A 25,994-nucleotide genomic window follows, 5' to 3' on the forward strand; every position below is an offset into this window, starting at 1 on the left:
TGCCCTCTTACCATAGAGTTCCATATAGTTATGGAACAAACCCTAGGTCTAGTGGTCAAGCCAAAAATACTAGGGAAGTCATCCCTAAGAGTATTTTTGCAATAAATGTGACTAAGACTTCTAAGAAGTCTAAGAAAGTCACAAACAAGGTCACAAGGAGGTTATCCCTAGAGTTGACCTAGAAAATGTGACCAAGGCTTCTAAGAAGCCCAACAAGGTCACTAGGAAGGTATCTAGGAAGTTATCCTAGTGAGTACCTAGAGCATCCAAGGAGCACCAATAGGTGTTGGGTTCCTAGGAGCATCTTCTCTACCCCATAGATGGGTTAGAGAGTGTCAACTCCGATTAGAAGGGTAGTTAACCCAACTTTGAGGAAATTGACACTCAAGGAGCATTTTCAAGGTTTAGTTAACCTTTGAAAATGAAATGGACCTATTATTTACTCCGTGAAAGAGTAAAATGTGCCTAATGGTGGAAGATTTGATTTTAATCTTAAATGGCACATATTGGAAAATTAATAAGAACTATCAAGTTGGGTTTTTGGTATGCTCTTAGGCAATTTAAGGCAATCCGGGCCTTAAATTTAAAAGTGCTGCTCTTGAGGAAAAATGGAATATGCCAACATTTGAGGACATGTTCATTTTAATTGGCATAAATTAATCAATGGAATAAGAAATGCAAACTTAGGCTTTGGCATTTTTCTTGAAGCACTTTGGGCAAGCTAGGGTTTAAGTCTTAGGATTAGCTAAGATTAACGATACTTAGATAGGTAATCTAGGTATATTTTATTTATGCTAAACCTTGCCATGATTGTTTGCTCATAATATGCCATGACATCATATTTAATCTTATTTGTATTTTGCATTCATGACTTATCATGAAAAATACAAAAATACCATGTCATGCCATACATACATCATGTAGTTATAGGAATCTTTCTTTTGAAAGCTATTTTGTTTTGATGTATGCCATAACATTATCATGCATTATGTTTATTTCTTAAGGACATATGGCATTAGTTAAACAAGTGGCATTTGTTTAAAACAGGTGGAATAAACAAGTGACATTTGTTTAACAAGTAAATCAACAAGTAACATCCTTTGTGGATGTCTACCTCTCAAAATGCCTAGATAGATATGCATGATCCCTAGAATAGGGCAAAACCAAAATCTTACATCTCACAAAGACCTATAAGGTGACTTATATGTGTTTTAGTGCATATTATATACAAGTGAGATGTTAGGATGATGAACAAAACTCAAGATGTTGATTTAGTGCATTCTTTTGAGTTTTAAGTTCATCAAAACACATAGTTATGTGTTTTCCCATCATTGGGAAAGTTAATGTACAAGCCATGTGCATTATGCCCAAGGAACATGATGGGATATTGGTTTTGAAAATGTTTTTAAAATGTTTTTGGAAAACCTTGGTGAAGGCTATCTTTTGATAGTAATTACCATTGAATAGTTAGACACAAACTTGAAGAAAAACACTAAAGTTTTTGCAAGCTTTCAAGTTTGTGTCAATCTTTGAAAATATGATGTATTTTCATAGAAAACTACTTTTCCATGATTAAGTATGCCCTAAATAATGTCTACACGAAATTTCATAATTTTTGGATTTTTGTAGAATTTTCTAGGGGTTTCTGAAGTTGACTGAAATGGAATTTCAGCAACTATCAGAGCTCCGATCGATCCATGGATCGATTGGAGTTCCATGAATCGATCCATGGATCGATTCAAACGGCAATTCCCGCGAGCAGAAGCTCGCTGGATCGATCAGCCGATCGATCCAGGGAGTCTGAATCGATCAGTGGATCGATTCAGAAAGGTTCAATCGATTGGAACCCAACTCCAATCGTCCCTAGTTTCTGATTTTGGCTGGGAAGGCTTGATTTTAGCATCTTTGAACCTCTTTGAGTCTAGGTAACCATTCCAAACCCTTAAATACATTTATATACATACAAAGGGTGTTTTCATGTTGAAAACAAGGATGGATTGGTTAACGAAGACTAAGTAGAAGTTTAGGTTGAGGTTGTTTCAAATTTTGAATATTTGAACCTCAAAACTTCCACATTTGGGTTTCCTAATGGTTTAGGGATTCCAAGTCATTGTTGGTGCAATGACAGAAGTTACCACCATGTCTTTAGGGGGAGGGACTCTTTAAAGACATGAAAATTATTTTTCATGAACCTTGGAAGGTGGTTAACCTTCTGTTGTGAACTTGCTCAAGGTTGAGCATTTAAACTTGAAATGGGAAAAATGGGGAGTGGATATCCTCATTATTTCAAGTGGACACTCAAGTGGTTGAAAATGCTCAAGGTTGGGTATTTGTCAACATTGAGGGAGAAGTTAAGGATAAATGAAGGGTATGGGACCTTCATTATCGTGTTGATCACAACGAGTGAGGTTGTGAACAACGATGAGCAACTCTTCAGGGGGAGAGTCTTCAACAAATGGATTTGTTGAAGTGTGCCCAGAATTGGAGCATAGGTTGATGTGTGTCCAACGATGGGTTGATGTGTGCCAATAGGGGGAGAATGTATGGTTAAGCTTAGTCCTTCATTACCTATGGGAAGGGCATAGGGGGAGAATGAAAGGACTCATGAAAGGGAGTAAGTTAGGCTTTCATTACCTAGAGGAAGTTTGCCCTCTTAGGGGGAGAATGAAGAGCTTAATTTATGCTTTCATTACCTAGTGGTATGAAGAAGGAGGCTATGGGATTAGCCTAACTTACATATGGGATTGTAAGTGTTATTGTGGTATTGTCAAACATCAAAAAGGGGGAGATTGTTGGTGCAATATCCCTCAGGTCAAGGTTGACCTGGGTAACCAAGCTGAGTCTTGGTTTGGGTTTAGATGTTTGACAATAAGATATTGATTGAAGAAGAGTCAAGTAGGTCAAGGTTGACTGGATACTTGACTGGGAAGTCCTAACTGGGATGTTAGGCAAAGTAAAAGTCCTAGTGAGTGAAGCTAGGCAGATGAAAGTCCTGGTGAGTGAAGCCAGGCAGAAGAAAAGTCCTGGTGAGTGAAGCCAGGCAGATGAAAGTCCTAGTGAGTGAAGCTAGGCAGATGGAAACCCTGGTGAGTGAAGCCAGGTGAAAGTCCTAGTGAGTGAAGCTAGGAAGATGGAAAACCCTAGTGAGTAAAGCTAGGTGAAAGCCCTGGTGAGTGAAGCCAGGCAAGGGAAAATCCAGATGGATCAAGGTTGACCAGACATCTGGTGGAAGTCCAAGTAGGTCAATGGAGTGACCGGATACTTGGCACGACGAGTAAAAGTCCAAGTGGGTCAAAGGGATTGACCGGACACTTGGTGGGGAGTCCTGGCAGGTCAAGGGAGTGACCAGATGCGAGGCATGATGTACCAACAGGTCAAGGTTGACCGGATGTTGGTTAGGGAGGTTTGGAACTTGGTTTTGGGCAAAAACCAAGTGCTGGATCGATCCGTGGATCGATCCAGTGCTGGATCGATCGGTGGATCGATCTAGATTCTTCCCAGCGAACAGAGCGCTGGATCGATCGTGGATCGATCCAGAGGTCCCGATCGATCGGCCGATCGATCGGGACGATGCTGCTTGCGATAAGCGCCGGATCGATCCGTGGATCGATCGAGCAGTTCGAAATCAGAGGCTCGGATCGATCCGTGGATCGATCCAGCCCCCGATCGATTCGGAACATTTGAATCGATCGGGATCCGACGTTGGCGCCGTCGAAAGCGAGCGTGGTCTTCGGCATCTCTTAACGAGCTCTTCTCGATTCATTCGCTCCTCCACAGCTCTCTACAAGCACGTGATCGCCAGTTCTTGAAGGTTCTTGGAGGCTTTCCAAGTCAAGAGGCGGATCTATTGCAAGAGGAAGAAGTTAGGGTTAAGGTTTTTACGGCACATCTTGTAAGCTTTTGCTTAACTTGTATTTCCCTTTCTTCTTCTTGTATTGAGAGTGTTGTAGGGCTTCTCCGCCTTTGGTAGTTACCATAAAGGAGTGTTATTCATAGTGGAGGGTGTGTGCGTTGGTGTGGATCCTTGGATTAGTCATCTCTTGTGAGGTGGATACCAAGTAAAATCCTAGTGTTAGCGTGTTTGTGTTTGTTTCTGTATTTTCCGCTGCGCATTCTTGAAGAAACAAGCAACACCGAGCAACGAGCACGCGACGAGCTATTCACCCCCCCCCCCCCCCTCTAGCTACTTTTGGTCCTAACATAAAAGAGGGAGAGAAATAATAGAGGTTGTATCTTGTGAAGGCACCCTCACCCCTTCTTTTATATTCCTTGGCCTAGGCAAATTAGGAAATTTAATTACAATAAAATTTCCTTAATTTCCTTGACATGATTTAATTGAGAAAAATAAAATAAAATTTTCCAATTTAATCTCTAATGGTCGGCCACATTAAAAGAGATAAATTAGACAAGTTTTAATCAACAATTAAAACTTCCTAATTTGTTTCCGGAAATTTTTAAAATTAAAATTTCTCTTTAAAAATCTCTTCATGGTTGATAAAAGGAAATTTCTATAATTTTAATTTTACAACATGTGAATAATTTTTAAAGAGAAAATAAAATATCTCACCAATCTACAAATAAGGAAAGAGATCTAATCTCTTTCTTTAATCTTTTGTAGATCTTTTACAAGAGAGATATTTTAATTTTAATTCTCTTTAATAAATTATATCTCCCACATAATAAAAATTAAAATTAAAATCCCTTTTTAAATTAATATGGCCGGCCCCTCTAGCTTGGGTTCAAGCTAGGGCCGGCCACCCCAATTTATACCTAGGCCGGCCCTAGCTTGGTTCCCAAGCTAGCTTGGCCGACCCCCTTTGGGTGGGTATAGGTGGGTATAGTACTCTATAAATAAGAGGCTACGATAGGGACCGAGAGGAGGAATTTGTTTTGGTCTCCCGATAAAATTAAGCATCCTGTGTTCGCCCCGAACACACAACTTAATTTTATCAATAATAATTCATTGCACTAGAGAACTATTATTGAACTACCGCACCAATCCCAAATTACATTTTTGGGCTCCTTCTTATTATGAGTGTGTTAGTCTCCCTGTGTTTAAGATATCGAATGTCCACTAATTAAGTGAGTTACTGACAACTCATTTAATTAATATCTTAGTCCAAGAGTAGTACCACTCAACTTTATCGTCATGTCGGACTAAGTCCACCTGCAGGGTTTAACATGACAATCCTTATGAGCTCCTCTTGAGGACATTATCAACCTAGTATCTCTAGGACACAGTTTCCTTCTATAATCAACAACACACACTATAAGTGATACAATTTCCCAATTTATCGGGCTTATTTATTCATCGAACTAAATCTCACCCATTGATAAATTAAAGAAATAAATATCAAATATATGTGCTTGTTATTATATTAGGATTAAGAGCACACACTTCCATAATAACCGAGGTCTTTATTTCTTTATAAAGTCAGTATAAAAGAAATGACCTCAAATGGTCCTACTCAATACACTCTGAGTATACTAGTGTAATTATACAGTCAAGATAAACTGATACCTAATTACACTACGACCTTCTAATGGTTTGTTCCTTTCCATTTTGGTCGCGAGCTACTGTTTATAATTTATAAGGTACTGATAACATTATCTTCTACATGTGACACCACATACTATGTTATCTACAATATAAATTAATTGAACAACTACAACTAAATGTAGACAATTTGACCAAATATGATTCTTGATTCATAATGAATGTTTACAAAGCTTAGGCTTTCAGTATACACTCCAACACAAGTACCACCCAATACGAGACATCGTATAACGAGGAGAAGTTGTTGCCACCTAGATTGTATCAGATGATAACCTGAGAGATCCTTTCACTAAGGTCCTTAAGGCAATAGCTTTTGATAGACATGTTGAAGGTTTGGGAATCAGATGTATGACAAGGTATATGGCAGCATAGTCTTTTAGTATAAGTGGAAGATTGTTAGAGTGTATACTAAAAGCCTAGATTTTGTATAAAACATTTATTTAGAAATAAAGAATCACATTGGTCAATTGTCTACATTTATGCTAAGTGTAGTTGTTCAATTAATTTATATTGTAGATAACATGGTGTGTGGTGTCACACACAGAAGATAAAGTTATCAATTCCTTATAAATCATAAACAGTAGCTCACAACTGAGATGGAAAGGAACAAACCATTGGAATAGTCGTAGTGTAATTAGGTATTAGTTTATCTTAACTGATAAATTACACTAGTACACTCTAAGTGTATTGAGCATGACCATTTAAGGTAAGTTCTTTTTATACTGACTTAATAAAAGAACAAGACCTTAGTTATTATGGAAGTGTGTGCTCTTAATCCTAATATAATAACAAGCACATATATTTAGTATTTATTTTTTTGACTTATCAAAGGGTGAGATTTAGCTCGATAAATCAATAGGGCCGATAAGTTGGGAAATGATATTATTTATAGTGTGTGTTATTGATTATAGAAGGAAACTACGTCCTAGTAATCTAGGTTGATAATGTCCCCAAGATGAGCTCATAAGGATTGTCATGATAAACCCTGCAGGCGTACTTAGTCTGACACGACAATAAGGTTGAGTGGTACTACTCTTGGACTAAGATATTAATTAAAGTGAGTTGTCAGTAACTCAATTAATTAGTGGGCATCCAACATCTTAAACATAGAGAGATTAACACACTCATAATAAGAAGGAGCCCAAAATGTAATTTGGGATTGGTGCGGTAGTTCAATAATAATTCTTTAGTGGAATGAATTATTATTGATGAAATTAAGTTGGGTGTTCAGGGCGAATACGGGAAGCTTAATTTCATTGGGAGATCAAAATCAATTCCTCCTCTCGGTCCCTATCGTAGCATCTTATTTATAAAGTATTATACCCACCTTTATACCCATCCTAAGGTGGTCGACCAGGTAAGCTTGGAACCCAAGCTTGGGCCAACTAAGCAAATAGGATGAGCCAAGTTGTGTGGTCGGCCCTAGCTTGAATCCAAGCTTGGTGTGGCCGGCCACATTAAAATTAAAAAGGATTTTATTTTTTAATATTTCTTATGTGGAAGCCATGATTTTAAAAGAGAGTTTAAAATTTAAATCTTTCCTTTTATAGTTTTCTACAAAAGATTAAGTGAAAGGTTTGATATCTTTCCTTATTTGTAGTTAAAAGAAAGATTTTAATTTTTCATAAAACTTTCCTTTTATGAAACTATCCTCATGATTTTAAAAGAGAGTTTTAAAATTAAATCTTTCCTTTTATAGTTTCTACAAAAGATTAAGAAAAGATTTGATATCTTTCCTTATTTGTAGATCGTAAGGAAGATTTTAATTTTTGATAAAACTTTCCTTTTATGAAACCATGTTCATGATTTTAAAAGAAAGTTTTAAAATTTAAATATTTCCTTTTATAGTTTCTACAAAAGATTAATAAAAGATTTGATATCTTTTCTTATTTGTAGATTGAGAGAAAGATTTTAATTTTTAAAGATAACTTTCCTTTTTGAAAATCATCCACATGTTTTAATAAGAGAGATTTTAATTTATAAAAGATTCCTTTTATAACCAACCATGAAGGGAAAATTAATAGAGAAATTTTTATTTTAAAAATTTCCGGAAACAAATTAGGAAGTTTTAATTCTTGTGATTAAAACTTTCCTTGCTTGGAGAATTAGAGGTGGCCGACCACTTTAATAAGAGAAAAGGAAATTGTTTTTAAAATTTTCCTTTCCATGGCAAAGAAAATAAGGAAGTTTTATTAAACTTTCCTTATTTGCCAAGACCAAGGATTATAAAAGAGAGGGAGGGATGCCTTCATGAGAGAGGACTCTATTATTTTTCTCTCCTCTCTTCCTTGGTGTGGCCGACCCTCTTATTCTCTCTTTTCCTTTTTCTTTCTTCTCCTTGGCCGAACCTCATCATCTCATGGAGCTTGGAAGGTGGCCAGATTTTGCTTGGAGAAGAAGGAGAAAAAGGAGGCTTTGTTTCTAGCATCCCTTGGAGCTTGGTGGTGGTGGCTGAGGCTTGCTATCTCTTGGAGAAATTAGCTTGGCCAAAACTTGGAAGAAGGAAGGAGGGTTGGTGGATTCTCGTCTTGGTAGATCGTCGCCCACACGACGTCCGAGATAAGAAGAGGAATACAATAGAAGATCAAGAGGATGTTGCATATAAAGAAAGGTATAACTAGTAATTCTTTTCCATATCATACTAGTTTTCTTTGTATATATTTGAATTACCAAACACTGTTAGTTAGAGCCCTAGAGCCAATCATTTGATGATTGTATGGACTCATTGTATCATATTCTTGTATATTAATAAAGGCATTTGTTTGGTTATTATACTTATTTGTATTAGTGCCAAATAGACTAAGTATAATAGCGTCCTTGAGTAGAAGGTTCATACATATATCAATCGATTAGTTGAATCGATAGAGAGATGATATAGGGAACACTACTCTAAATCATTCCTAGTCGAGTATTAACATTCAGGGACATTGTTAATGCAATAAGACTAGCATGTAGGTCAGCTCGATGACTTGATCTCACAAGTCATGGATATAGAGATATCAAGCTGACACATGGGTATACATTGGAGAATGTATACTGAATGACCCGCCATGAGAAAGTATCATGGATCGTTATATGAGTGTCATATACTTTCTCATGTGGCTATTAGTATGACTATTAGTCCTTAGACCTGAAATCACCATGGATCCCTACATAAGGAGTTATGTACTTTGGTTTCGTCAAACGTCACCCATAACTGGGTGGACTATAAAGGCGATTACTGGGTATATAACAAATTATGTAGAGGGATGTGAGTGATGTAAATGGGATCTATCCCTCCCATATGACGGGAGCGACATCGATATTCTTGATAGAGTGAGACCACGAAGTGCATGACCATGCCCAAATGAGTCAATATGGGATATTGAGCTCATTTGATTTAGTGTGTCTACTTGGAGTTCAAGATTTAGATTGATTAGAGGATGACACGGTCTATGCCTCATATTGATCAATCTAGATGTCTAGGATAGAAGGACATTGTCACATATTGTGAGGAGTCACAATTAGTAGTCACAAGGTGATGTTGGATCTCGACATTTCTTGTAACTTGGGTAGTAATGATGTGTTGCTAGATACCGCTCATTACTTATGCTCCTAAATGGGTTTAGGGCATTGCCAACGTTACAAGAACCTATAGGGTCACACACTTAGGACATTTAGATGGAGATTTGGTTCATATGATGAACCAAGAGGATTAGATTCATTTGATGAATCAAATTGGATTAAGAGTAATCCAAATTGGGCTAATTGAGTTAGACTCAAGTTGATTCATGTATTTAATGAGTCTAATTTAGATTATGACTCATTAGATCAATTTAATTTAATGAATTAGATTCATTATATTAAGTTGGCTTGAATCAAATGGTTAGATTAGATCAACCATGAGAGAGATTGAGTCAAGTTTGACTTGACTAGAGAGGAAGAGGAAGAGTCAAGTTTGACTTGACTCTTTGCCACATCATGAGTGAGGTGGCAAGATGTGGACTAATAGTGTTGTTCCACATCATCTTGTTTTGCCACCTTATGGAGGTTACAAGCCTTCATTGCATTTAATGTGGGTTGGCCACATTAAATGAGTAGAGGTTACTCATTTGCCACATCATTGTGAGGTGGCAAGATGTGGACCAATGGTAATGGTCCACATCTTCATGATGTGTCACATCATAGGAGTTACACAACACCTCTTAATGGCTTCACATTAATTGTGATTAATGTGGAATGGGAGTTACACTCCATGGAGTGGCTGGCCACACAAAAGTGGTGAATGAAATTTGATTTTCATTCAAGGCATTACTTCTTCTTCTTCCTCAAGAAAACTCTCCCTCTTCCTCTCCTCTTTGCTTGGCCGAATCTCACCAAGGTGCTAGCACACCTTTTGTGTGAGGTTTCTCCACCTACGTGTCCGTGTGGATACTTCTAGAGGACCGGCGCTTGACGGTCTTGAGATCCGGCAACTCCTTGGAAGAGCGGGAACGCGAAAGGGCACGCAACAAGGGTAAAGTTCTCAACACATAGATCTAGGAGTAGATCTAAAGATTTTGAAACTCGTATTTGTATTTCGTTCGGTTTTCCTTGCACGGATCTACGGCTTTGGGTGATTCGGGGTTTCCGCGACGCGAAAAGCGGTTTTCGCGGCCTGAAAAACCCAACAAACACAAGAGGCTAGAGATTCTAGATATTCGGATCTGTTTCGAAGTTGTGTTTCTTTTATTTTTTTGATCTTGTGATTCGATTATTCTTTTTGGTTAAACCTAGAGTTATATAAAGAAATTAAATATTGAATTTCGTTAAGAGGCTTTGTCGAGGCAGTGGTGGATGTTCCCATACCCAAGAAGGCCAAGTGCCTCGCCATGTTTGACCTGGGAGCCAATTTCCGAAATAAATATTTAATTGAATTCGTAACATAGGTGGATTTGGATCTATAATGTTAAGTATCATTTGCGATCCAAGTCTAAACCTCTAAGAACAGATAAGTTAAATTTGGAATCAATAATGCTAAGTTCCGTTTGCGATTCCGAATTTAATTTCTAAATAACACAATAGGTTGTTAGGAAAGGTTCAGGACTTGTACACAATTTTTGTACAGGGGAACCGGTACGATATTCCTAGGACCAACCAACACCAACACCCTGCTCCGCGCATCAGACGTCCAATCTCTCCCCTTTAGCGAACAGGAAATAATGAGGAGAAGCAAAATCATATTGGATATGAGACTTCTTCCACATGCTGCCCTTGCCCAGCTAGGAACAACTACCATTGCCACTCCTCAGTCAGTCCCTCAATCAACTCCCCAGTCTGCCCCTTGAACAGTTTCAGAATCTTCTGTCTGACCGACCCCCTGACCTCCTTCAGGGTCAGTGGGCATTCCCCCTGCCAGTCCTTCTTTTAGAGCGGCGTCTCAGGCAGCTTGGCAGGCGCTCCTCACTGTCGGTCCCACCAGTAGACCTGTTGCGCCTCCTTCGACTCGGCAACCTCGACCTTCCTCTAAAGATTCGGACTCGGACGACCAGCCTTTGACTCACAGACTTTGCTGAAGGTATAGGGAACCAGACCTATGCGTTGACAGTCCGTCCGCTGAACTAGTCAACAGGTCTTCCATTCCAACTCCAGCCTTGCATGTCTAGGATCCCCCTGTGTCTGCCCACATCCCTATGACCACCGCGGATCTCCCTCCCCCACGTTCACGGGAGCAAGCTCCAACCTCCTCCCGACCTGATTATTCCTCTTTACCTGTCAATGCTCCATCAAGAACACTAGGTGATACGGCGGGTCCCTCAGCGACTCCTCTGCCAGATGAATCACATCCAGGGCTATCTCACTCGGCCCCTCTCCATCCTTCCGAACCTGCTGCAATAGCTTCACAGCCACAGGAGCCCTCTTATCACGAATATTATTCCACCAAACCTTCTAAACAAGGGCTAATGCGACAACAGGATGCTCCCACTAGCTGCCTTATTCTACGAGGTCAACTAGATACATGTTGGGATGAAAACTTTCGGCAGATGGAGGGCATGTTTGTACCTGATCAGATGGATAGGTTCTCAGAGTTGTATGTCCAGGTGAGCTTCACCTATTTGTGCAACAACACTCCTTCCACTCTTCTTAAACATTTTACCTTTTTGGCTTAGGCTCATGTTGAATCCCTGGTGATGAATCAAATGCTTCATCTCTATTGCCATCGTAATAAAGTGTTGTCAGATAAGGTAGCTGAGCTGGAATTGCAATTAAATAATCCTGCAGTGGCCGACCGCGCACAAAGGGCTGAAATAGGGGCTTTGAAGAGGGGCAATGCTCAGCACCAACAAGCTTTGCGGGAAGCCAACCAAGAGCTCCAAGGCCTCCGTGAGGAGAAAAGCCAGACCGAGAGTCTCCATAAGCAGAATGTAGATCAGCTGACTCAAGAGCTAAGATCTAAAGAAGCCCTACTACAAGAGCAGGCCAGGACTTTGGAATCCCAAGCCGCAGAATTGCGCGCCCTGAAAGCTGAACTGTCACAAGCCCATTCTGGCCTTTCTAGAGTTACCTCAACTCTGGAAATATACAGGGCAAGAGAAATTGAATGCTGTAGGCTGAGTCAGGAAGCCTACCTCCATTCCCGGGAGTTTGGGGTCCAGGTTGGGAACCGCCTCGTGACCTCCATATCATATGGTGCGGCAGGAGCCATGCGCCAACTATACGAACAAGGGTATTTTAGGTCTGATCCCCCTGAAGACTTTTTAGATCATCGTCGTATTTTGGACGAGATACCAGATGAAGTTTTTTCTGCCTTCAAGTGATTTGCTTATGTACACCATGTAAACTGAATTATTTTTATACTGAATTTTATATTTTCCTTCCCGTTTGGTCTCACTTCCTATTATCGGCTATCCGAGTGTGAGTCCAAAATGAGTTTGATGATTTACAAAAAGGACGTAACAATCCCGACCAGGTAGGCTATTTTACTAACCAATCGGGTGACTATTCCCGACCTGATCTATCCCACCTCAGACTACACTTAGGTGCGGTAAGACTGAAGATAATTAGCGCTCCAGGGCTGGTCTAGATTCCTACCCCAGTCATCCTGTAGGTAATACGCCCCTGACGCTAACTTTTTAATAATTTTATAGGGCTCGTCTCATTGGGGCGCCAGCTTAGCTATATCCCCCACAGGCTTCGTCTGCTTCCAGACCAGGTCCCCTTCTCCGAAGAACCTAGGAACCACCCTTTTATCATAATTTTGCCTCATCCTTTGTCGATAGGTAGCTAGCCTGGCTGCCATTCGCTCGCGAGTTTCACTAATGAAGTCCAGTTCTACGAGTCGTCGTTCAACATTCTCCTCGCCGTATAGCATCCTCCTAGTGGAAGACACTCCTATCTCTATAGGTACTACTGCCTCATTGTCGCAGACTAGATGAAAAGGAGTGAGACCTGTGCTCTCCCGAGGCGCTGTACGGTAATCTAGAGAATACTTTGCAATTATTCTGCCCAATCTCCTCCCACGTGATCTAGCTTAACTTTTAATCCCCGCACAATCTCGCGGTTGATAACTTCTGTTTGCCCGTTACTTTGTGGGTAGACTATGGATGTGAAGGCCTGAATAATTCCAAACCCTTGACACCAGGCATGGATCTTTTGACCTTGAATGTAATATACCGAAAAAGGGTGAATAATAATAAGGGAATTTTTAGAAATTTTCTGGGAATTTTTCGGGGCTCGTATGACTCAGGTTACGGGGATAAAAACGGGGTCCGAGAAAGTCTGTTTTGGCTACCTAATTTAAGCGAGGAAAAGTTGAATTTATTTATCTATTTTCTTTTTCTTTTTTTCTTTGTTTTCGCCGAACTCTCCCTTTTCCCCCGCGCGCCCGACGCCGCCAAACCGCCCTGTGCCCTAACCGCCCTCTCCCAACCGGCGATGCAAAACCGCCGCTCCCCCTCATGAATAAACCCCTCGGCTAAGCTCTCTTCCTCTTCTTCCTACCCGAGCCTCTCTCTTCTCTTCTTGTGCCGACGTTGACCCTGACCACAGGCGCCCCCGACTCCACGGATCAACCATCCGTGTGTGTGCCTTAGCGACGCTGACCATCGACCTTTCTCTCGATTCCGCCGCCGCTAGTGCTTCTTCATCGGATCTTTGCTCAACGCCGACCACTATCTCTTCAGTTTGCTCTAGATTTGGTCCACGACGCCTCTGCCCTAGCGCCAGTGTCGCCGCTTCTTCCTCTTATTCTATGATCAGCAGTGTCGCCGACCCTCCCCTGTGCACTAGCGCCGCTGTCGTGCCACTGCCGATCCACCGCGGGCACCCGTGCACTAACACTGTTGCCAGATCCTTGATCACCTCCGATCGGTAGAGGGGAAGAGGTAAGATGAATTAGGTTGTTATGGAATGATTGGTTGAATTAGTGATCTCCTCTTTTTGATTCGTTCAGTGATTGGTCCAGCATGTGTAGGGTTCGGTGAATCTAGGCTTTGAAGTGAGATCCGAGCAGTAAGGTGAATTTTAGGAGGTGAGGTTTCTGGTTTTTGGTTCTGGTAACATTCCAACCAGCAGCTTCCATTGCTCCAGCAACTTTAACAGGACTGTGATTTGAGGTAAGACATAAGGATTTGATATATGTGTTGAATTAGGGCTAAATTGGGTAAGATGCTATGATTGATTATGCTTGTTGCAAGTCCTAATTCAACTGGATTAGTTAGAATTGATTGAGGAGTTAGATGATCCAATTAGGGTTTATAATTGAATTTGGATTTATGTTAGCTTCTCGAGGATTTGATTTAGCTAATTTATTTATATATAATTAGCTAAATCTGGATACCATGTACTACTGGACTTTGATTCGAGACGGTGTCTCGATGAGGGATTTGGACTTGATACGATCCTTTCTTTTTGGAGGTGGGTACTTTGACTTTATGTCATTTGATATGCATAGTAATGTTTTTAACAAATAACAATGATTGTGTTTCTTATCTACTTCAGTTGGTCACTACCTGATCTGTTACATGCTTGTTGTTTACTTGTTATGCACTTCATGTTAGTACCTACCTGATTATATATGCTTATAGGGGTAGTGACACAACCATGTTATTTACTGTGTTCAGGACCTAGGGTTTTTAATACCTTATCTGACCTATGTACCTTAGATCTTCAGATTGATCCATTGATGCTAGGGTACACATTACATATATGGATTGGTTCAGGATATTGCAATGCTTAGTGTCATGCATCATCTCACATGATTGTATGCTGTGCGATAGTCAGCTCCATTATTGTTGAGCACATTGTCAGTTACATGGATCTGCACACACCACCACTCATGGGTTAGTGGTATATTCAGGCAGGTGTGTGGCAGTTCTGCTGTTAAGCTCCGTTGGTCCGGTGACTCAGCGTGGTAGCCGGCAGACAGTTCTGCTCTGTTAGGCTCCGCTGGTTTAGTGTAGTAGCGTGGTACCCGACAGACGATTGGACTTTGTTAGACTCCGTTGATCCGCTCATGGGTAGTGCGACTCAGCGTGGTAGCCGACAGAGATTCCTCCCCGTCATTGTGTACCGGGAGATGAGAGCATTGTACTCCCCCACTTATGATTTGGGGTATGAGGATAGGTGTACTCCGACAGCATCCCGTCCACTCGGTCACTCATCAGGAGCAGTGATGGCAGAGTATACGGTTGTCACAACCCTACCCACTCGATCTCACCATTGTGTGTGAGATGGCTGACTGGTGTCAGGGATGACCATGTCATTGGCATCATATGCATTTATGCATTTTCTTATTGTGTTTGCTGCACTTATATGTTGCATTTGGATGGATGCATATGTTTGACATGCATATAGGATTTTGATACCTCTCAGTCTGACGACCCTGTTATACTTATACCTCGGTCCTGGTTAGTACAGGTTTCTCCTACTTGTTTCAGTTGCATTTATCCTTCTTGTTTTAGGAGACTGTACGCATGATTAGTGCTGATTGTTATTTTCTTTATTATGCATATCAGTTGTTAGCCGCTGAGTGTTGGACTCACACCCTCCTCCATTGCTATTTTCAAGTTGATGCTGTCCGGAGAGTTCCAGTCGCTAGTCCCCTGCAGTCCACGAGGACGTTTGTTGGTCTTTTGGTTTTTCTTTATTAGACTATGTTTAGACTTGTTCTGTTTTGATACTTTGGATCTTGTATGGATTTTTATTTGTCGATGGATTTTTATTCGATATGATCTTCTACATGCCTGCCTGGACGGCAGAAGAAGTAAGTTGACTTTATTTGCGTCGTTGAGTTTTTGTGCTTTATGAGTGTAGTTGAATAGGATATCAGTTTTGTGCTTTATGAGTGTAGTTGAGTAGGATGATTTGAGATGTTTACTTATCATTTGTTTTAGTTCACTATTTAACTGGTGGATGGTGTGATTGTTTGCTTATTTATTTGTTGTTATATACATATGTCCGACCGTGTTGGCCGTGTATGACTACGGATGTAGAAAAGTTTCAGATTGTCACCTGTATAGGGGAGATGCTGTCGAAATTTCTTCGGACAGGGACTCCCCCGGGGTGTGACAATTTATTTCCACTCACTTGGCTACCAGGATTCATAAACTTTAGTACTTAGCCTGGAGGTCTAGAGTTCGAATCCTGGGGAAGGCAAAAATCCACTGGCCAAGGGTGGGAAGACCTAGTGAGTAATGGCACGGCCGAGGGTCGTCAGTCGACGACATAAGGGGTCGCCAATTTGGGCCTTTAGTTGGGCCGCCCAAGGGACCGCCAAGGGGCCGCCAAATGGGTCGTCAGTTGAGTCGCCCAAGGGGCCGAGGGGACGGATCGTTACAATAAAAATGCGCCTTTTTATTGTAATGACCCGGCCCCTCGACCCCTTGGGCGGCCCAACTGGCGGCCCCTTGGCGGTCCCTTGGGTGGCCCCACTGGCGACCCCTTAATGTCATAGGTCGTCGACCGACGACCATCGACCGTGCCGTTACTCACTAGGTCTTCCCACCCCTGGCCAGTGGATTTTTGCCTTCCCCAGGATTCGAACTCTAGACCTCCAGGCTAAGTACTAGAGTTTATGAATCCTGGTAGCCAAGTGAGCGCCATGGTCGTCGGTCGACGACCGATGACATTAAGGGGCCGTCAATTGGGCCGCCGGTGGTGCCGCCCAAGGGACCGCCAAGGGGTCGCCAGTTGGGCCGCCCAAGGGGCCGAGGGGTCGGGTCATTACATTGAAATTGTCTTCTGTTATCTGAGACTAGCTTATGGGGTATGCTAAACCTGCACAAGATGATTTTCCATAAAAACTTAATAACTGCTCCTTTTGTAATTCTGGCCTAGGCTTTGGCTTCCACCCATTTAGAAAAGTAATCCACGACCACAAGTAGAAATCACTTTTGACCTAGCGCCATAGGGAATTGTCCTACAATATCCATACCCCACTGATCAAAGGGGTAGGAAACGATGGGCGTTCTTAGCATTGAGGTGGGTATATGTGTTAGATTCTGATACTTCTGGCAAGATAGACAAGTGTTTACCAACTGCTGAGCATCCTTTTGTAATGTGGGTGAGAAATAACCGACCAGTAACACCTTGCGAGGTAATGTTCGACCGCTCGCATGACTGTCGCAACACCCCTGATGTAGCTCTCGCAAAGCATGCTCTGCCTCTTCCATGCTTAAACACTTAAGTAAAGGCCTGGAAAATGCCCGCTTATATAACTGATCTCCTATCATTGTATAAGCATGGACCTTTTTCCTGACCAGCCGTGCTTCCTCTAGATCGGTCGGTAGTATGCCTTGCTGCAGATAACTAATCATTGGAGCTCTCCAGTCAATAAGCTCATCCCTGTTATTCTGAAGATCTATTTGAGCTATGAGGAATGTCTGTGCTATTGATCTGTTCAGTACCCATGTTGTCAGAGAGTTGGCCATTTTGGCTAACTCATCAGCTCGGCCATTCTCTGTTCTGGGAATCTTGCTCACCGTGACTTCCTTGAATTCTTCCTTCATTTTCTCATAAGCTTCCCGGTACACTTGCAGCTTGTCACTATTGACCTCAAAATGGCCGCCACTTGTTGTGTTACCAATTGGGAATCTGAGTAAACAATCACTCGGGCGGCTCCCACATGTCGGGCTGCCTGCAAACCTACCAATAGAGCTTCATACTCTGCTTCGTTATTAGTGGCTCTGAAGTTCAATCGCATGGTTAGCTGTAAGATGTCCTCCTGAGGTGATATCGGGAGGACTCCGACACCACTTCCCTGATGTGTGGCTGATCCATCTACGTATACCTTCCAAGTTTCTTGTGAGTCAGTCTGATGAATCTCAATCAGGAAATCAGCTAAGGCTTGCGCTTTAATAGCTGTGCGAGGTTGATAAGCTATATTATACTCCCCCAGTTTTATTCCCCATTTGATAAGTCGGCCTGCAACCTCGACATTGGTAAGGGCTTTACCCATGGTGCTATTCGTCAAGACTGTGATAGGATGAGCCAGGAAGTAGGGTCTTAAACGCATAACCATGAGCACCAGTCCGTACACTAACTTTTCCAAGGCTGTGTATCTGAACTCAGCCCCCTTCAATAGATGGCTAAAAAAGTACACTGACCATTGTACATTGTCTTGCTCTTTCACTAACACCGCCCCCACAGCCTCAGGGGTGGCTGACAAGTAAACTCAGAGCGGCTCTCCAGTAATAGGCTTGAATAAAGAAGACAAAGTCTCCAGATACTTCTTCAACTCCTCAAAAGCTCGAGTGCATTCTTCATCCCACTGGAATCTGGAGGCTTTTCTGAGCACTTTGATGAAGGGCGCCGCTTTATCTGCTGATCTGGAGATAAATCAAGACAGGGATGTTATCCGGCCTACCAACTTCTAAGCTTCCTTCAAATTTTGGGGAATCTTTATATCCCGGAGTACTTGGACCTTTTCAGGATTGACTTCAATTCCCCGCTCAATCACCAAGCACCCTAGGAACTTCCCACCTTTGGCTCCAAACAGACACTTCAAGGGATTTAATTTCAACCCATATTGTCGCAGGGTGTCGCAGGTTTCCTCCACATCATCTATCAGATTTGCGGCTAAGGGGGATTTGATGAGTATGTCATCCACATAGACTTCCACATTGCGCTCGGCTTGCTCTAGGAAGATTTTGTCCATCATTCTTTGGTAAGTAGCTCCGGTGTTACTTCTCTTGATCTTCCACAGCCAGGGGAATTTGATGGTACCCCTGATAAGCATCCAGCATGCAAATTCTTTCGCAGCCGACAGTTGAGTCTACCAGTTGATCAATTCTAGGCAAAGGGTAGCAATCCTTAGGGCTGGCTCGATTGAGATCCCGGAAGTCTATGCAGACTCTCCACTTATTATTGGGTTTTACTACCAATACTACATTAGAGAGTCAGGACGGAAATTGTACTTCCCTAACGTGACCCGCTTTCCTGAGCTGATCTACTTCCGCTCGAATAATTTTATTTTGATCGGCCGAGAAGTTCTTCTTCTTCTGCTTGACCGGTCGGACGTCAAGCAAGAGATGTAGCTTGTGCTCTGCTACTTCAGGTTTGACCCCTGGCAAATCCCCAGTAGACCATGCGAAGACATCCTTATTATGGATCAAATACTGGATCAATTCTTCTTTGAGCTCAAGAGGTAGATCCCCGACTATACGAGTGACAGTCTCCGGGTGTTCAGGATATAATTGGACCTCTTCACAGGGAATGTGCTCTTCCGCTATAGGCAGGGGCTCTTCTTGAATGGCATGAACGACCCCGTCCTGCGTCCTCTGTGCCTTGCGAGCCTCCACCTTGACCATGTCAATATAGCACCGCCGAGAAACCCGCTGCTCCCCTCTAACTTCCCCGACCTGCTCTCCCATGGGGAACTTAATTTTCTGGTGGAAAGTGAAAACAGCAGCTCGGAACTCATGCAGAGCGGGTCGACCCAGGATGACATTGTAAGAGGAGGGCGAGTCTACTACGATAAAGGTGCTCCTCCTGGTTCTTACTAATGGCTCACTTTCTAAATATATGACCAATTTGATCTGACCCAGAGGTTTTACTTAATTTCCAGTAAACCCATATAAAGAAGTTGCCACCGGATGAAGCTCGCTAGCGTCGATCTGCATTTCTTCAAAAGCAGACCCGAACAATACGTTGACAGAGCTCCCGGTGTCAACGAAGACTCTGGCCATACGACTATTGGCGATAACAACTTTGATGATGAGGGCATCGTCATGAGGCAGCTCCAGTCCCTCCAAGTCTTGGGGCCCAAAGCTGATGATAGGGGTAGCAGCTTGCTCTCGGCTACATCCAACAGCGTGGATCTCCAACTGGCGCTCATGGGACTTGCGTGCCCGGCCTGGATCTCCGTCAGTAGGACCTCCGGAGATCATGCCTATGTCCCGGATGGCTGCGTTGCCCCGATTCTCTGCATCGCGGAATTCTCCTGGCTCTCCAGTGCGTCCTTGTTGTTGCATGCCTGGCCCCTCCTGCTCGGCCCGGGGTCGACTGGCCTGTCCCGCTGCATTACGCCGCTCCTCCATCATTCGTTGGACTCGAGGAGCCAGTTCGGGGGGTGGTAAGCCCAGCTCAGCAGCACGTCGGGAATCACGGGCAAATTGAAAGCACTCGCTGGTAGCATGCGAGTGGGACTGATGATAAGTGCAATAACACGGTCCTCAAGGTCCAGGTCGGGGAGCATGGACTGCGGCTACGCGCGGGATCGGACAAACATCCTAACCAGGGTGGAAAGTAGTTCGGGCATCCCGAGCGCGCGAGAGAGGTTGAGCAGGCGGTTGAGGTGCTCTTCTTTTCTGTCTGTTAATAGAGGGAGGCGGTTTGTCTGCCTTCCTTCTTGCCGCCTGCACTTCCTCCACATTGATGTAACTGGCGGCCTTCTCCAACATTTCATCAAAATTTCTTACCAGATTTCTGATGAGGTCTCTAAAGAATTCTCCCTCGGTCAGTCCATGGGAGAAGACACTCATAAGTATTTCTGAGGTGGCTGAGGGAATGTCCTGGACCACTTGGTTGAAATGCTTGAATAGCTTCTTAATGGCTCAGTGGACCCTGAACAAGCAGTGATCCTTCTTTTGATACTTCCTGCTACTAGTGAAGTGGCGCAGGAACGTAATCTTGAAATCCGAGAAACAGGTGATGGACCCGTGTGACAGTCCATCGAACCATTTTTGGACAGAGCCCGATAGAGTGTTTAAGAACACTCGGTATTTAACGACATCGCTGTACTGGTGTAATAGAGCCGCGTTCCTGAATTTGTGGAGGTGGTCTTCAGGATCTTTGCTACCATCATATTCTCCGATAGCAGGGGGTCGGTACCCTTTGGGCAGCTTTTCCTCTAGTATTTTGGAGGAGAAAGACACTTTCTCTTCCGGCTCCACCTGACGTTCTTCTCGGAGGACGATAGCTTTTCCCCTTTTTGAATCTTTAGGCAGATAACTTTCCACCACAGAGACCTGCGGTTGCTCCTTGTGGCTATAACCTACAGGGCCCGGTTGATAGTAACCCTGGCCAGGCTCCCTGTAGAAAGCAGGGGGAAACTCCATAGGCTGCTTTCTCTTGGAGTCTCGATCAGAGGAGTGAGTTGGCTCTTTGGAAACCTCCTACATCTTTCGCGGTTTGGAGGCGGTAGTTTGTTTTTCAGAAGCCGCCCGCTTCTTGGCTTCTTTGAATAACTCGTACTCTCCCGCTGTCATGGTGACGTTGATGTGCCCAGAATCCTCCATCTTCAAATTCCGGAGCAGGTAGTTGTGTTCCCACAGACGGTGCCAAATTTGATCCCGTCAGGAAGCTGAGTCGGACAGACGGGGGCTGCACCGTCCTCGAGGTTGACGGAAAGTCGCTGAGACGCCTGGTCGACCTGGTACCTCCGGGAAAGGTTCCCACGGGCGGATGATGAGGGGTGGTGACGAGGACGATTAGGCAAGGGTTCTGCACGCACTCAGACAAGCACCCAGGTCGTTAGAGACTAGAAACCAGGGAAAAAGTCCCCGGGTCAGGCCCTCCAACGCTCAAGTCAGGTACTTTTTCCCCAGAAGTATAGTGAAAGGATGAAAAGTAAAAGATAAGTGCAAAAAGACGAGTGAGCGTACCTGCGTAAGGGACAAAGCTTCCCTTTTTATACGGTCGTGGGTGCTTCTGGAATCTGACGAGTGTCAGGGAATGTCGGATGTCAGGGTTTGTCTGGCGGTGAATGACACGTGGCGTCCTCTTATAGGTCTAGGAAGGAATCAGCGAGCAATGAGCTCCCGACCGTTAGGATATTCTCTGACAGGCAGTGATTATTCCCTGACAGGTTGTTACGATTCCCTGGCATGCTTGTCGTGTAGTGTATGCTTGCCCTGATCTGTTAACCCTGGACTGGATCCCTATGTCTGCTAGCCTCGATATGTGGGCGTAGACCTATATTTCCTACCCTATGTTTGCCGCTTCACAAATCCAGACCTGAGTGTCCATCCCTATCCTGCGTGTCTTGTCCTGTGAACTCCTGACCTGCCTTACCTTGTATGTCGTGACCTGTAAGCTTTAGTTTAATTCCGCTTATCCTGCCCTGTACGCCTTGACCCATGTTTCCTGTCCCGCGAGCCTGAAGCCGCCTATCCTAATATGTATGTCCTGGCCCTTATATCCCGACCTACACGTCCTGACCCGTGTTTCTTGTCCTGTAGGCCTTCCGAATTCATACTTGACATGTACGCCTTGATCCTCGTATCCTGACCTATACGCCTTGATCCGTATATCACCTATCCTGCTCTGCGAGTCTTATCCTGACCTGTAATCCTTAGTTTGCATATTCCGGCCTGTATACGTTGGTCCATGTGCCTGGAACTGCAAGTCCTGACCTGTAATCCTTAGTTTGCCTGTCCGACTTGTATGCTTTGATTCGATCCCGATCTGTAATCTTTGGTTTGCATATTCCGACCTGTACGCGTTGGTCCATGTGCCCGGAACCGCAAGTCCTGACTTGTAATTCTTGGTTTGCATGTCCGACCTGTACACTTTGATTCGATCTCGACCTGTACATTTTGTCCGGGTATCCCAACCCATAAATCCATAAATCCTGACCTGTATGTTCCACCCTCCGAGTTCCTACTTGACATGTAGGTTTAACTTCGTCATGCCACTTGCGTCCGACCAGGACCATCCTGTAGCTTAACCCCTTGAACCCCACGTGGACCGGACTTTTGACCTCCACGTAGGTTGGACTTTTGACCACGACGTAAGTTTGACTTCTGACCGACACGTGAGTTTGACTTTTGATTGTCTCGTGAGCTTGACTTTTGACTGGTCCGAAGTTTTAACTTTCGATCACGTCCATTGTCCGATCCCACTATATATATATATATATATATATATATATAGTAAGCTTTTTCAGTAAGCACGCACCCGGCGTCTTACTGGTTCGACACCCTCTTGCTGTCGGCTGCAAAACTAATTCCTTTGCTCAATCAATGTTCACGTGTATCTTTATGCTAACTATAAGAAGCGTTCAGAAGGAATAATATATACTGTGAGGATCTTCTGGGAAGGCGATCGACCGCCATGGATTGGGTTTTGGAATGAGGTCTCCATCTTCCTCTCCCAGCTTGTGGATTCATTTGAAAGTAGAAGGCATATTTGCAGTCAGGTGGAGACCAGGCGGCCGTACGTAGTGGGGTATATACAGACCAATAATGGCTCGAAAGTGGAGACGGACCGGTAATCATGCATGTCACGACAAGTTACTTTCCGATCATTAATCAGAATTAATGTTTTTTTTTTAATTTCTATTTTTATTTTTTTGTATAAGAATGCTAATCATATTGCATTTTTATGCCCATTGTGTACGTCACGCATACCCATTCCCACACATAGTCTTTACATACACGCATGGGTGATTAGTTTTATAAAGCCTAGTATCAACAAAATTAAGGACAATATATCATGGGTGATTAGGCACGCTAATCCATTGACATATTTTCAACGCATTTTCTTTACCGAATGGCCGCATCCCTTACACCGGTGTACGCGCCTCAAAGGTACACAAACTGCACAATCGATTCGCGTGCCACAGAAGATAGCAGAACACTCAATTTGGGTCCAACAATATAATTGAATTTTAAATTTCCAAATTTCTCCTTTTTTTCCGGGAAATAAAAAGAATCGAAGTATAAACTTTCATGACTGCAGTCTTTCCTGCAATGTAATTTGATCACGCGACGAAGAAAAACGATCGAGGAAAAAAAAAGAAGAAGATTCAAACCATATTTTTTTTTTCTCAAAACGAGAACTACACACACAAGTTTTGGCTCTGCCTTTGTTGGATACTCAACTGTTCCACCTCCCTGCGATCCTTCTCTTCATCCTTCCTGGCTCCTCCATCGCCAAATGACGACGCTCGGCTTGAAATAGGCGTCGCCAGGTACGTCGGAGTCTCCTCCCCCGCCATGATCACCACCACCTTCTCCTCGTAGCGCGGCTGCGGCGCGGCCTCCTCCGATGCCGTCTTTCCCTCCCCCTCGTCGCCGGGGACGTCCTCCTCGAGCCGCCTCGACAGCTTCCAGTACGAGCAAGCGAGGAGGAGGAGAGCGAAGGCGATGAGCCCCAGCATGGCTGCCAGCCCACCGAACAGGTACGGCACCGGCGAGTGCCACCTCGAATGGCCTACGTCAGCCACCGGCGCCGCCGTCGCCGTCACGTTCAATACTGCTTCCGCCCTCATCTTTTAACCTCTCGACCTGAAGCTAGTTAATTCCAAGGTGGAGATGGGAGAAACGGAAGCTTGGGGATAGTTATACGAGGCAGGGAAGCTAAGGGTGAAAGTGTAATAAGAGAAATAAAAATGTTTAAAATTGAATACTAATTCTTTAGGATTTTAAAAAGCAAGAAGATGGGAGCGGAGAGAGGCAATTGGAGGATTGGGATAGGACTTATCCAAAAAGGACCTCTCGAGCCCATCATTTCCTTCATTTAATTATTTGAAGGGGATGTTGAGTCGATGAATTTGATAATGAAAAAATTAAATAATAATAAAAGATAGTGTTTATATTTTGAATTTAGAAATGATAATTTAAGAATGATTTTTAAATATATAAGAATCAATTAAATTCATATAATTAGGTGGGGTTCATTTCCATTCATATTCTTATTTCAATGTACTATCTAACTCATACCCATAGTCATTCCCATCATTTAACTAAACACCATCTAAATATAAGAGTGTAAATGAACCAAGCCGCTCGTGAGCTATTTGAAACTCGATTTGATAAAAGCTCGTTTAATAAGATTCGTTAAGATAAATAAACCAAGCTCAAGTTTCATAATACTCGACTCATTAGTTCGTGAACACGTTCGTTAAACTCATGAATCAACTTTTAAATTAAAAAAATAATAGTTTTGATATTGAATTTATAGATTTTACACTCTACATATGAAAAATATAGACAAATATATTAAATTTATTTATTAGAATAAAATTATAAATTATAATAAGAAAATTATGATTTTTTCTAGATATAAAATTTAATTTTTAATGAATATTTAAATTTATAATTTATATTTATTAAACTCGTTTAGACTCGATAAAAATTCGAATAAACTCGTGAGTCATAAATATATTTGGTAAATAAAACTCGAGCTCGATTCAATTTTAAATGAGTTAAGTTTAAACATTCAAAAATTCGAATCAACTCGACTCGATTACATCTCTATTTAAATGTCACTTTAAACTGATGTGTGTGTATATATAAAAGTGTGTGTATATATAAAAGTATTGCGCACTACGAAAGAAACTTTTTGACATCAAGATCAACGGGTTATTTAGTGATAGAAGGACGTTGCGATGATATATACTGATACTAATTAGATTGAAATGATTAGATTACTTTTGCGAGGATTATCTAATTCATAAAGTAAGGTGCTTTTTTGATCACGAAATCAATTGATTGCCCCCATGGCATCTTGCAATGGTAGTGGATAATGGAAAAGGTGCATAACTACTATTTTCCATGTTCATATATAAAGCAAGGCATAAGTAAAGAAAAAGTGATCAATTCAGTAATGGGCCAATCCCATAATGTACATCGGTTATTTCAACTTAACAAAACTGAGCCATTCGTTTCTTGTAAGCAACTATCAGGTTGTTATAATTTCTACAATTGTTTTTAGTAAAAGTTGAGTAAAAATGTCGTCTTGTGCACTTGGCAACTTGGCAAAATGACGAAAAATAAAACTGAAATCAGGATATTTTGCTATACATTATAATAGTTAACTAAAATAAAATTATTTTTGAAATGGAATATTTTTGATATATTTTTAAAATAGGATACACGATAATATAAATAAAAGCCTCTTCTTTCTTCTTCTTTTTGTTTTTTTGTCCCCATATCCTTTCTGTCCTCCTCTCCTTCCCTACCAAATTCAACATATTATACAAGGATTTAACTATCACTAGGTGGGCTGCTGAATTTATGATAGATAAATGCTAAGT

At 42.5% G+C, this 25,994-nt stretch overlaps 1 protein-coding gene across 1 annotated transcript; it reads right to left on the reverse strand.

Moving 5' to 3' along the window:
* Nucleotides 1-23,793: 23,793 nt before the first annotated feature.
* Nucleotides 23,794-24,266, reverse strand: LOC121999882 (protein GLUTAMINE DUMPER 5-like). The gene has a single exon (XM_042554513.1). The coding sequence runs from the start codon at nucleotides 24,225-24,227 to the stop codon at nucleotides 23,796-23,798; it is 432 nt and encodes a 143-aa protein (XP_042410447.1). The 5' UTR covers nucleotides 24,228-24,266; the 3' UTR covers nucleotides 23,794-23,795.
* Nucleotides 24,267-25,994: the final 1,728 nt, after the last annotated feature.

The sequence above is a fragment of the Zingiber officinale genome, chromosome 7A (assembly GCF_018446385.1).
Source record: "Zingiber officinale cultivar Zhangliang chromosome 7A, Zo_v1.1, whole genome shotgun sequence".
Lineage (NCBI taxonomy): Eukaryota > Viridiplantae > Streptophyta > Magnoliopsida > Zingiberales > Zingiberaceae > Zingiber > Zingiber officinale.